A 14,972-nucleotide genomic window follows, 5' to 3' on the forward strand; every position below is an offset into this window, starting at 1 on the left:
GTCATCATTCACGTCATCATTCACGTCATCATTCACGTCATCAATCACGTCATCATTCACGTCATCATTCACGTCATCATTCACGTCATCATTCACGTCATCATCCACGTCATCATTCACGTCATCATTCACGTCATCATTCACGTCATCATTCACGTCATCAATCACGTCATCATTCACGTCATCATTCACGTCATCAATCACGTCATCATTCACGTCATCATTCACGTCATCATTCACGTCATCATTCACGTCATCATTCACGTCATCATTCACGTCATCATTCACGTCATCATTCACGTCATCATTCACGTCATCATTCACGTCATCATTCACGTCATCAATCACGTCATCATTCACGTCATCATTCACGTCATCATTCACGTCATCATTCACGTCATCAATCACGTCATCATTCACGTCATCATTCACGTCATCAATCACGTCATCAATCACGTCATCATTCACGTCATCATTCACGTCATCATTCACGTCATCAATCACGTCATCATTCACGTCATCATTCACGTCATCATTCACGTCATCATTCACGTCATCATTCACGTCATCAATCACGTCATCATTCACGTCATCATTCACGTCATCATTCACGTCATCATTCACGTCATCATTCACGTCATCAATCACGTCATCATTCACGTCATCATTCACGTCATCATTCACGTCATCATTCACGTCATCATTCACGTCATCATTCACGTCATCATTCACGTCATCATTCACGTCATCAATCACGTCATCATTCACGTCATCATCGACGTCATCATTCACGTCATCATTCACGTCATCAATCACGTCATCATTCACGTCATCAATCACGTCATCATTCACGTCATCATTCACGTCATCATTCACGTCATCATTCACGTCATCATTCACGTCATCATTCACGTCATCAATCACGTCATCATTCACGTCATCATTCACGTCATCATTCACGTCATCATTCACGTCATCATTCACGTCATCATTCACGTCATCATTCACGTCATCATTCACGTCATCAATCACGTCATCATTCACGTCATCATCCACGTCATCAATCACGTCATCATTCACGTCATCATTCACGTCATCATTCACGTCATCATTCACGTCATCATTCACGTCATCATTCACGTCATCATTCACGTCATCAATCACGTCATCATTCACGTCATCATTCACGTCATCATTCACGTCATCATCATCACACCTTCTTCACCTTAAGTGTCTTTGACGAGTTGATTGAACTTTGTAATATTTAGGAACATGCCTTGTGTTTGCGTGTGATGTAAAGAAAGTTCAAAGTTCAAAGGTCAACATGTCTCCGGGTCAGGATCGAGCTCCGGGCTCTGGAGAACATCTCAGCAGGAGCAGAGCTGACCGTGAGTTACGTGGACTTCCTCAGTGTCTCCTCTGAGCGTCAGAAGAAACTCAAGGATCACTTTCACTTCGACTGCACCTGCGAACACTGTAGCCTCAAACTGAAGGACCACCTGATGACCTCCACTGTAGGGGACGCCAGCCAGGTGAGTCGTGAACCCATGACTCATCTTGTGACTCATATCAACCCATGACTCATCTTATCTTGTGACTCATACCAACCCATGACTCATATCAACCCATGACTCATCTTGTGACTCATACCAGCCCATGACTCATATCAACCCATGACTCATCTTGTGACTCATACCAGCCCATGACTCATCTTGTGACTCATACCAGCCCATGACTCATCTTGTGACTCATACCAGCCCATGACTCATCTTGTGACTCATACCAGCCCATGACTCATCTTATCTTGTGACTCATACCAGCCCATGACTCATCTTATCTTGTGACTCATACCAGCCCATGACTCATCTTATCTTGTGACTCATACCAGCCCATGACTCATATCAACCCATGACTCATCTTGTGACTCATACCAGCCCATGACTCATCTTATCTTGTGACTCATACCAGCCCATGACTCATATCAACCCATGACTCATCTTGTGACTCATACCAGCCCATGACTCATCTTATCTTGTGACTCATACCAGCCCATGACTCATATCAACCCATGACTCATCTTGTGACTCATACCAGCCCATGACTCATATAAACCCATGACTCATCTTATCTTGTGACTCATATGAACCCATGACTCATCTTATCTTGTGACTCATATGAACCCATGACTGCACGAATGCTCCTACCCAGGTGCAAAACAAATAGACTCAGGGACTCATTCATCCCTCGGGCTATTAAATTGTACAATTCTGAGTACGGGGGCAGGAGTGGAGTGAGAGTATCTGGATGTTCTATGTTAGTCTTTGTATCTTTTGTTGTTTTTCTTTCCTTGATCTATGTCCTTTGTCTTTGTCTTTAGACTTAGATTGTGTCATCTTGTTCTTCCTCTTTATGTTCTTCTTATTTTATTTTTTATGTATTATTTTTTATTGTTTATGAAAAATTGCTGGCTATTGTAAAAAAACAATTTCCCAAAGGAGACCTCCTGAGGGATCAATAAAGTTTTACCTTACCTTATCTTATCTTGTGACTCATATCAACCCATGACTCATCTTATCTTGTGACTCATATCAACCCATGACTCATGTTATCTTGTGACTCATATCAACCCATGACTCATATCAACCCATGACTCATCTTATCTTGTGACTCATACCAACCCATGACTCATGTTATCTTGTGACTCATACCAACCCATGACTCATGTTATCTTGTGACTCATACCAACCCATGACTCATCTTATCTTGTGACTCATATCAACCCATGACTCATCTTATCTTGTGACTCATATCAACCCATGACTCATCTTATCTTGTGACTCATACCAACCCATGACTCATGTTATCTTGTGACTCATATCAACCCATGACTCATCTTATCTTGTGACTCATATCAACCCATGACTCATCTTATCTTGTGACTCATATCAACCCATGACTCATGTTATCTTGTGACTCATATCAACCCATGACTCATATCAACCCATGACTCATCTTATCTTGTGACTCATACCAACCCATGACTCATGTTATCTTGTGACTCATACCAACCCATGACTCATGTTATCTTGTGACTCATACCAACCCATGACTCATCTTATCTTGTGACTCATATCAACCCATGACTCATCTTATCTTGTGACTCATATCAACCCATGACTCATCTTATCTTGTGACTCATACCAACCCATGACTCATGTTATCTTGTGACTCATATCAACCCATGACTCATCTTATCTTGTGACTCATATCAACCCATGACTCATCTTATCTTGTGACTCATATCAACCCATGACTCATCTTATCTTGTGACTCATATCAACCCATGACTCATCTTATCTTGTGACTCATACCAACCCATGACTCATCTTATCTTGTGACTCATATCAACCCATGACTCATCTTATCTTGTGACTCATATCAACCCATGACTCATGTTATCTTGTGACTCATATCAACCCATGACTCATCTTATCTTGTGACTCATACCAACCCATGACTCATGTTATCTTGTGACTCATATCAACCCATGACTCATCTTATCTTGTGACTCATACCAACCCATGACTCATGTTATCTTGTGACTCATATCAACCCATGACTCATCTTATCTTGTGACTCATATCAACCCATGACTCATCTTGTGACTCATACCAACCCATGACTCATGTTATCTTGTGACTCATACCAACCCATGACTCATCTTATCTTGTGACTCATATCAACCCATGACTCATGTTATCTTGTGACTCATATCAACCCATGACTCATCTTATCTTGTGACTCATATCAACCCATGACTCATGTTATCTTGTGACTCATATCAACCCATGACTCATGTTATCTTGTGACTCATATCAACCCATGACTCATGTTATCTTGTGACTCATATCAACCCATGACTCATGTTATCTTGTGACTCATACCAACCCATGACTCATCTTATCTTGTGACTCATATCAACCCATGACTCATGTTATCTTGTGACTCATATCAACACATGACTCATCTTATCTTGTGACTCATATCAACCCATGACTCATCCTATCTTGTGACTCATATCAACCCATGACTCATCTTATCTTGTGACTCATATCAACCCATGACTCATCCTATCTTGTGACTCATATCAACCCATGACTCATGTTATCTTGTGACTCATATCAACCCATGACTCATCCTATCTTGTGACTCATATCAACCCATGACTCATCTTATCTTGTGACTCATATAAACCCATGACTCATCTTATCTTGTGACTCATATCAACCCATGACTCATCTTATCTTGTGACTCATATAAACCCATGACTCATCTTATCTTGTGACTCATACCAACCCATGACTCATCCTATCTTGTGACTCATACCAACCCATGACTCATCTTATCTTGTGACTCATACCAACCCATGACTCATCTTATCTTGTGACTCATATCAACCCATGACTCATCTTATCTTGTGACTCATACCAACCCATGACTCATCTTATCTTTTGACTCATATCAACCCATGACTCATCTTATCTTGTGACTCATACCAACCCATGACTCATATTATCTTTTGACTCATATCAACCCATGACTCATCTTATCTTGTGACTCATATGAACCCATGACTCATCTTATCTTGTGACTCGTATGAACCCATGACTCATATGAACCTATGACTCTTATGAACCTATGACTCTTATGAACCTATGACTCTTATGAACCTATGACTCTTATGAACCCATGACTCATATGAACTTATGACTCTTATGAACCTATGACTCTTATGAACCTATGACTCTTATGAACCTATGACTCTTATGAACCTATGACTCTTATGAACCTATGACTCTTATGAACCTATGACTCTTATGAACCTATGACTCTTATGAACCTATGACTCTTATGAACCTATGACTCATATGAACCTATGACTCTTATGAACCTATGACTCTTATGAACATATGACTCGTATGAACCCATGACTCATATGAACCCATGACTCGTATGAACCCATGACTCATATGAACCTATGACTCTTATGAACCTATGACTATTATGAACCTATGACTCTTATGAACCCATGACTTGTATGAACCCATGACTCATGTGAACCTATGACTCATATGAACCTATGACTCATATGAACCCATGACTCGTATGAACCCATGACTCATCTTATCTTGTGACTCATACCAACCCATGACTCATCTTATCTTTTGACTCATATTAACCCATGACTCATCTTATCTTGTGACTCATATGAACCCATGACTCATCTTATCTTGTGACTGGTATGAACCCATGACTCATATGAACCTATGACTATTATGAACCTATGACTCTTATGAACCTATGACTCTTATGAACCTATGACTCTTATGAACCTTTGACTATTATGAACCTATGACTCTTATGAACCTATGACTCTTATGAACCTATGACTCTTAGGAACCTATGACTCTTATGAACCTATGACTCTTATGAACCTATGACTCTTATGAACCTATGACTCATATGAACCTATGACTCTTATGAACCTATGACTCTTATGAACCTATGACTCGTATGAACCCATGACTCATATGAACCTATGACTCTTATGAACCTATGACTATTATGAACCTATGACTCTTATGAACCTATGACTATTATGAACCTATGACTCATATGAACCCATGACTCATATGAACCTATGACTCATATGAACCTATGACTCATATGAACCCATGACTCGTATGAACCCATGACTCATATGAACCCATGACTCATATGAACCCATGACTCATATAAACCCATGACTCATATGAACCCATGACTCGTATGAACCCATGACTCATATGAACCCATGACTCATATGAACCCATGACTCGTATGAACCCATGACTCGTATGAACCCATGACTCATATGAACCTATGACTATTATGAACCTATGACTCTTATGAACCTATGACTCTTATGAACCTATGACTCTTATGAACCTATGACTATTATGAACCTATGATTCTTATGAACCTATGACTCTTATGAACCTATGACTCTTATGAACCTATGACTCTTATGAACCTATGACTCTTATGAACCTATGACTCATATGAACCTATGACTCTTATGAACCTATGACTCTTATGAACCTATGACTCATATGAACCCATGACTCATATGAACCTATGACTCTTATGAACCTATGACTCTTATGAGCCTACGACTCTTATGAACCTATGACTATTATGAACCTATGACTATTATGAACCTATGACTCATATGAACCCATGACTCATATGAACCCATGACTCGTATGAACCCATGACTCATATGAACCTATGACTCTTATGAACCTATGACTATTATGAACCTATGACTATTATGAACCTATGACTCTTATGAACCTATGACTTTTATGAACCTATGACTCTTATGAACCTATGACTCTTATGAACCTATGACTCATATGAACCTATGACTTTTATGAACCTATGACTCTTATGAACCTATGACTTTTATGAACCTATGACTTTTATGAACCTATGACTCTTATGAACCTATGACTCTTATGAACCCATGACTCATATGAACCTATGACTTTTATGAACCTATGACTCTTATGAACCTATGACTTTTATGAACCTATGACTTTTATGAACCTATGACTTTTATGAACCTATGACTCTTATGAACCTATGACTTTTATGAACCTATGACTTTTATGAACCTATGACTTTTATGAACCTATGACTCTTATGAACCTATGACTATTATGAACCTATGACTTTTATGAACCTATGACTTTTATGAACCTATGACTCTTATGAACCTATGACTCTTATGAACCCATGACTCATATGAACCTATGACTTTTATGAACCTATGACTCTTATGAACCTATGACTCTTATGAACCCATGACTCATATGAACCTATGACTCTTATGAACCTATGACTATTATGAACCTATGACTCATATGAACCTATGACTCTTATGAACCTATGACTCTTATGAACCTATGACTCTTATGAACCTATGACTCTTATGAACCTATGACTCTTATGAACCTATGACTCGTATGAACCCATGACTCGTATGAACCCATGACTCATATGAACCCATGACTTGTATGAATCCATGACTCATATGAACCTATGACTCATATGAACCTATGACTCTTATGAACCTATGACTCTTATGAACCTATGACTCTTATGAACCTATGACTTTTATGAACCTATGACTCTTATGAACCTATGACTCTTATGAACCTATGACTCTTATGAACCTATGACTCTTATGAACCCATGACTCGTATGAACCCATGACTCATATGAACCTATGACTCTTATGAACCTATGACTCTTATGAACCTATGACTCTTATGAACCCATGACTCTTATGAACCTATGACTTTTATGAACCTATGACTCTTATGAACCTATGACTCTTATGAAACTATGACTCATATGAACCTATGACTTTTATGAACCTATGACTCTTATGAACCTATGACTTTTATGAACCTATGCCTTTTATGAACCTATGACTCTTATGAACCTATGACTATTATGAACCTATGACTCTTATGAACCTATGACTCTTATGAACCTATGACTCTTATGAACCTATGACTCTTATGAACCAATGACTATTATGAACCTATGACTTTTATGAACCTATGACTCTTATGAACCTATGACTCTTATGAACCTATGACTCATATGAACCTATGACTTTTATGAACCTATGACTCTTATGAACCTATGACTTTTATGAACCTATGACTTTTATGAACCTATGACTCTTATGAACCTATGACTCTTATGAACCTATGACTCATATGAACCTATGACTTTTATGAACCTATGACTCTTATGAACCTATGACTTTTATGAACCTATGACTTTTATGAACCTATGACTCTTATGAACCTATGACTCTTATGAACCTATGACTCTTATGAACCTATGACTCTTATGAACCTATGACTCTTATGAACCTATGACTCGTATGAACCCATGACTCGTATGAACCCATGACTCATATGAACCCATGACTTGTATGAACCCATGACTCATATGAACCTATGACTCATATGAACCTATGACTCTTATGAACCTATGACTCTTATGAACCTATGACTTTTATGAACCTATGACTCTTATGAACCTATGACTCTTATGAACCTATGACTCTTATGAACCTATGACTCTTATGAACCCATGACTCGTATGAACCCATGACTCATATGAACCTATGACTCTTATGAACCTATGACTCTTATGAACCCATGACTCATATGAACCTATGACTCTTATGAACCTATGACTTTTATGAACCTATGACTCTTATGAACCTATGACTCTTATGAACCTATGACTCTTATGAACCTATGACTCTTATGAACCTATGACTCTTATGAACCCATGACTCGTATGAACCCATGACTCATATGAACCTATGACTCTTATGAACCTATGACTCTTATGAACCTATGACTCTTATGAACCCATGACTCTTATGAACCTATGACTTTTATGAACCTATGACTCTTATGAACCCATGACTCTTATGAACCTATGACTTTTATGAACCTATGACTCTTATGAACCTATGACTCTTATGAAACTATGACTCATATGAACCTATGACTTTTATGAACCTATGACTCTTATGAACCTATGACTTTTATGAACCTATGCCTTTTATGAACCTATGACTCTTATGAACCTATGACTATTATGAACCTATGACTCTTATGAACCTATGACTCTTATGAACCTATGACTCTTATGAACCTATGACTCTTATGAACCAATGACTATTATGAACCTATGACTTTTATGAACCTATGACTCTTATGAACCTATGACTCTTATGAACCTATGACTCATATGAACCTATGACTTTTATGAACCTATGACTCTTATGAACCTATGACTTTTATGAACCTATGACTTTTATGAACCTATGACTCTTATGAACCTATGACTCTTATGAACCTATGACTCATATGAACCTATGACTTTTATGAACCTATGACTCTTAGGAACCTATGACTTTTATGAACCTATGACTTTTATGAACCTATGACTCTTATGAACCTATGACTCTTATGAACCTATGACTCTTATGAACCTATGACTCTTATGAACCTATGACTCTTATGAACCTATGACTCGTATGAACCCATGACTCGTATGAACCCATGACTCATATGAACCCATGACTTGTATGAACCCATGACTCATATGAACCTATGACTCATATGAACCTATGACTCTTATGAACCTATGACTCTTATGAACCTATGACTTTTATGAACCTATGACTCTTATGAACCTATGACTCTTATGAACCTATGACTCTTATGAACCTATGACTCTTATGAACCCATGACTCGTATGAACCCATGACTCATATGAACCTATGACTCTTATGAACCTATGACTCTTATGAACCCATGACTCATATGAACCTATGACTCTTATGAACCTATGACTTTTATGAACCTATGACTCTTATGAACCTATGACTCTTATGAACCTATGACTCATATGAACCTATGACTTTTATGAACCTATGACTCTTATGAACCTATGACTTTTATGAACCTATGCCTTTTATGAACCTATGACTCTTATGAACCTATGACTATTATGAACCTATGACTCTTATGAACCTATGACTCTTATGAACCTATGACTCTTATGAACCTATGACTCTTATGAACCTATGACTATTATGAACCTATGACTTTTATGAACCTATGACTCTTATGAACCTATGACTCTTATGAACCTATGACTCATATGAACCTATGACTTTTATGAACCTATGACTCTTATGAACCTATGACTTTTATGAACCTATGACTTTTATGAACCTATGACTCTTATGAACCTATGACTCTTATGAACCTATGACTCATATGAACCTATGACTTTTATGAACCTATGACTCTTATGAACCTATGACTTTTATGAACCTATGACTTTTATGAACCTATGACTCTTATGAACCTATGACTCTTATGAACCTATGACTCTTATGAAGCTATGACTCTTATGAACCTATGACTCTTATGAACCCACGTTCTGATGATCTAACATGATTTTCTGATGAAGGTCAAGGAGGTCACGGCGTTTACTGAGGAGAGTCTGGAGAAGATCGAGAGATTCCGTGGAGACGGAGAGTTTCTGGAGGTGAGTCTTCTCTGGTCTGCAGCGACTCACCTGGTCTGCTCACCTGGTTCTGCTCACCTGGTCTGCTCACCTGGTTCTGCTCACCTGGTCTGCTCCTCAGGTGGTGCAGCTGAGCCGCCAGTGCCTGCAGAAGCAGGAGAAGGTTCTGGACGACACTCACCTGCTGAAGCTCCAGGTCCTCAGCGCCGCCAGTGAAGTTCTTTCCTACATTCGCTGCTTCACTGAAGCTGCAGAGTTCTCGCGCAGGATGGTGGAGGGATACAAGTGCGTGACCTCTGACCTTCACCTGACCTCTCGCATGTTTGACCTTTGACCTCAGGAAGTTTATCTCAGTAGTTACTGGTTTAACCTTTTTAACTTTTGATTGAAATGTTTTTCTTAAATTATTTTATAAACAATAGATTTTTTAATAATTTCTACATTGAAAGTTTCATTTAAAAAACAATTTAATGAAAAAAAAGTTTAATGTTTTAATTACAATAATCAAAAAAAAAATATAATAATTCTAAATTCAAAAAGTTTTATTTCTTAGACTTTTTAATTCAATATAAATGTTATAACAGAGTCAGACTAAAGCAACCGAGCTCAGAGATGCTTCTGATATGTAGTCACATGATCGACTCTATCATGACTGACGGACAGATCAGTAGCTCTGAGCTCTGTTGGCTCAGTCTGACTCTGTTCTAATAATTATAATAATAATAATCTCTATTTATATAACATTTATATTGAATTTAAAAGATGACGAATGAAACACGTTTAAAATGCTTGTATTTTTCATAGAAAAAGATTAAATAACGAGTGAATCTTCTGTGATAAAGACACGATTAATCGCTCGATGAAAAGTGAATCTTCTGTGATAAAGACACGATTAATCGCTCGATGAAAAGTGAATCTTCTGTGATAAAGACACGATTAATCGCTCGATAAAAAGTGAATCTTCTCTGATAAAGACACGATTAATCGCTCGATAAAAAGTGAATCTTCTCTGATAAAGACACGATTAATCGCTCGATGAAAAGTGAATCTTCTGTGATGAAGACACGATTAATCGCTCGATAAAAAGTGAATCTTCTCTGATAAAGACACGATTAATCGCTCGATGAAAAGTGAATCTTCTGTGATGAAGACACGATTAATCGCTCGATAAAAAGTGAATCTTCTGTGATGAAGACACGATTAATCGCTCGATAAAAAGTGAATCTTCTGTGATAAAGACACGATTAATCGCTCGATGAAAAGTGAATCTTCTGTGATAAAGACACGATTAATCGCTCGATGAAAAGTGAATCTTCTGTGATAAAGACACGATTAATCGCTCGATGAAAAGTGAATCTTCTGTGATAAAGACACGATTAATTGCTCGATGAAAAGTGAATCTTCTCTGATAAAGACACGATTAATCGCTCGATGAAAAGTGAATCTTCTGTGATAAAGACACGATTAATTGCTCGATGAAAAGTGAATCTTCTGTGATAAAGACACGATTAATCGCTCGATGAAAAGTGAATCTTCTGTGATAAAGACATGATTAATCGCTCGATGAAAAGTGAATCTTCTCTGATAAAGACACGATTAATCGCTCGATGAAAAGTGAATCTTCTGTGATGAAGACACGATTAATCGCTCGATAAAAAGTGAATCTTCTGTGATGAAGACACGATTAATCGCTCGATAAAAAGTGAATCTTCTGTGATAAAGACACGATTAATCGCTCGATGAAAAGTGAATCTTCTGTGATGAAGACACGATTAATCGCTCGATAAAAAGTGAATCTTCTGTGATAAAGACACGATTAATCGCTCGATGAAAAGTGAATCTTCTGTGATAAAGACACGATTAATCGCTCGATGAAAAGTGAATCTTCTCTGATAAAGACACGATTAATCGCTCGATAAAAAGTAAATCTTCTGTGATAAAGACACGATTAATCGCTCGATGAAAAGTGAATCTTCTCTGATAAAGACACGATTAATCGCTCGATGAAAAGTGAATCTTCTCTGATAAAGACACGATTAATCGCTCGATGAAAACTAAATCTTCTCTGATAAAGACACGATTAATCGCTCGATGAAAACTAAATCTTCTCTGATAAAGACACGATTAATCGCTCGATGAAAAGTGAATCTTCTGTGATAAAGACACGATTAATCGCTCGATGAAAAGTGAATCTTCTGTGATAAAGACACGATTAATCGCTCGATGAAAAGTGAATCTTCTGTGATAAAGACACGATTAATCGCTCGATGAAAAGTGAATCTTCTGTGATAAAGACACGATTAATCGCTCGATGAAAAGTGAATCTTCTGTGATAAAGACACGATTAATCGCTCGATGAAAAGTGAATCTTCTGTGATAAAGACACGATTAATCGCTCGATAAAAAGTGAATCTTCTGTGATAAAGACACGATTAATCGCTCGATGAAAAGTGAATCTTCTGTGATAAAGACACGATTAATCGCTCGATGAAAAGTGAATCTTCTGTGATAAAGACACGATAAATCGCTCGATGAAAAGTGAATCTTCTGTGATAAAGACACGATTAATCGCTCGATGAAAAGTGAATCTTCTGTGATAAAGACACGATTAATCGCTCAATGAAAAGTGAATCTTCTGTGATAAAGACACGATTAATCGCTCGATGAAAAGTGAATCTTCTCTGATAAAGACACGATTAATCGCTCGATGAAAAGTGAATCTTCTCTGATGAAGACACGATTAATCGCTCGATGAAAACTAAATCTTCTCTGATAAAGACACGATTAATCGCTTGATGAAAACTAAATCTTCTCTGATAAAGACACGATTAATCGCTCGATGAAAAGTGAATCTTCTGTGATAAAGACACGATTAATCGCTCGATGAAAAGTGAATCTTCTCTGATAAAGACACGATTAATCGCTCGATGAAAAGTGAATCTTCTGTGATAAAGACACGATTAATCGCTCGATGAAAAGTGAATCTTCTCTGATAAAGACACGATTAATCGCTCGATGAAAACTAAATCTTCTCTGATAAAGACACGATTAATCGCTCGATGAAAAGTGAATCTTCTCTGATAAAGACACGATTAATCGCTCGATGAAAACTAAATCTTCTCTGATAAAGACACGATTAATCGCTCGATGAAAACTAAATCTTCTCTGATAAAGACACGATTAATCGCTCGATGAAAACTAAATCTTCTCTGATAAAGACACGATTAATCGCTCGATGAAAAGTGAATCTTCTGTGATGAAGACACAATTAATCGCTCGATGAAAAGTGAATCTTCTCTGATAAAGACACGATTAATCGCTCGATAAAAAGTGAATCTTCTGTGATAAAGACACGATTAATCGCTCGATGAAAAGTGAATCTTCTGTGATGAAGACACGATTAATCGCTCGATGAAAAGTGAATCTTCTGTGATGAAGACACGATTAATCGCTCGATGAAAAGTGAATCTTCTGTGATAAAGACACGTTTAATCGCTCGATGAAAAGTGAATCTTCTCTGATAAAGACACGATTAATCGCTTGATGAAAAGTGAATCTTCTCTGATAAAGACACGATTAATCGCTCGATAAAAAGTGAATCTTCTCTGATAAAGACACGATTAATCGCTCGATGAAAAGTGAATCTTCTCTGATAAAGACACGATTAATCGCTCGATGAAAAGTGAATCTTCTCTGATAAAGACACGATTAATCGCTCGATGAAAAGTGAATCTTCTCTGATAAAGACACGATTAATCGCTGGATGAAAAGAGTAAAAAGGTTTGCCGGCCGACAGGAAGTTGCATCATCACAACAGCGCTCAGCTGGGTCTGGCCATCATGCGGGCGGGCGTCACCCACTGGCACGCCGGCCAGATCGAGGCGGGTCACCTGCTGATCTGCGAGGCCTTCAGCATCCTCATGGTCACCCACGGACCCAACCACTCCATCACCAGAGACCTGGAGGTAACATCAGCCCTCAGTGACCTTCAGCAGGATGACCTTCAGTGACCTTCAGCAGGATGACCTTCTTCTCTCCTCAGGAAATGCGCTCGCAGACGGAGCAGGAGCTCAAGATGTTCAGGCAGGACCAGGCCTCCTACAAGAAGATGAGAGAAGCTGCTCTCAAGTGAGGAGGGTCATCTTCATCATCATCTTCATCGTCATCATCATCTTCATCATCTTGAAGCTGCTCTCAAGTGAAGAGTGTCATCATCATCTTCATCATCTTCATCTTCATCATCTTCATCATCTTGAAGCTGCTCTCAAGTGAAGAGTCTCATCATCTTCATCATCATCATCTTCATCTTCATCATGAAGCTGCTCTGAAGTGAGGAGTCTCATCATCTTCATCATCATCTTCATCATCATCGTCATCATCTTGAAGCTGCTCTGAAATGAGGAGTCTCATCATCTTCATCATCATCTTCATCATCATCGTCATCATCTTGAAGCTGCTCTCAAGTGAAGAGTTGCCTGTAGAGTCTTATCTTCATCATCATCATAATACAAATAATTTTCATCACACAGATGTTGTGATTACAACAAGAATAAAGTAGAAACGGATGATGTTTCCTCGTTGTTGTTTGAACATCAACTAGTATCAACTCTGGTGTCATTAAACATCAACTAGTATGAACTCTGGTGTCATTAAACATCAACTAGTATCAACTCTGGTGTCATTAAACATCAACTAGTATCAACTCTGGTGTCATTAAACATCAACTAGTATGAACTCTGGTGTCATTAAACATCAACTAGTATCAACTCTGGTGTCATTAAACATCAACTAGT

General features: G+C 38.1%; 1 protein-coding gene across 1 annotated transcript in view; it reads left to right on the forward strand.

Moving 5' to 3' along the window:
- LOC148078982 (histone-lysine N-methyltransferase Smyd1-like) overlaps positions 1 to 14,749 on the forward strand; it is a 30,135-nt gene extending 15,386 nt beyond the window's left edge. Inside the window, exons 6-10 of the mRNA XM_087792306.1 lie at positions 1,340 to 1,532; positions 10,123 to 10,200; positions 10,301 to 10,464; positions 13,976 to 14,144; positions 14,222 to 14,749. Coding sequence (XP_087648432.1) covers positions 1,340 to 1,532; positions 10,123 to 10,200; positions 10,301 to 10,464; positions 13,976 to 14,144; positions 14,222 to 14,311 — 694 coding nt within the window. The 3' untranslated portion in view covers positions 14,312 to 14,749. The remainder of the gene's footprint in view (positions 1 to 1,339; positions 1,533 to 10,122; positions 10,201 to 10,300; positions 10,465 to 13,975; positions 14,145 to 14,221) is intronic.
- Positions 14,750 to 14,972: the final 223 nt, after the last annotated feature.

This window comes from Callionymus lyra, chromosome 5 (assembly GCF_982586985.1).
Source record: "Callionymus lyra chromosome 5, fCalLyr1.hap1.1, whole genome shotgun sequence".
Classification (NCBI taxonomy): Eukaryota; Metazoa; Chordata; class Actinopteri; order Syngnathiformes; family Callionymidae; genus Callionymus; species Callionymus lyra.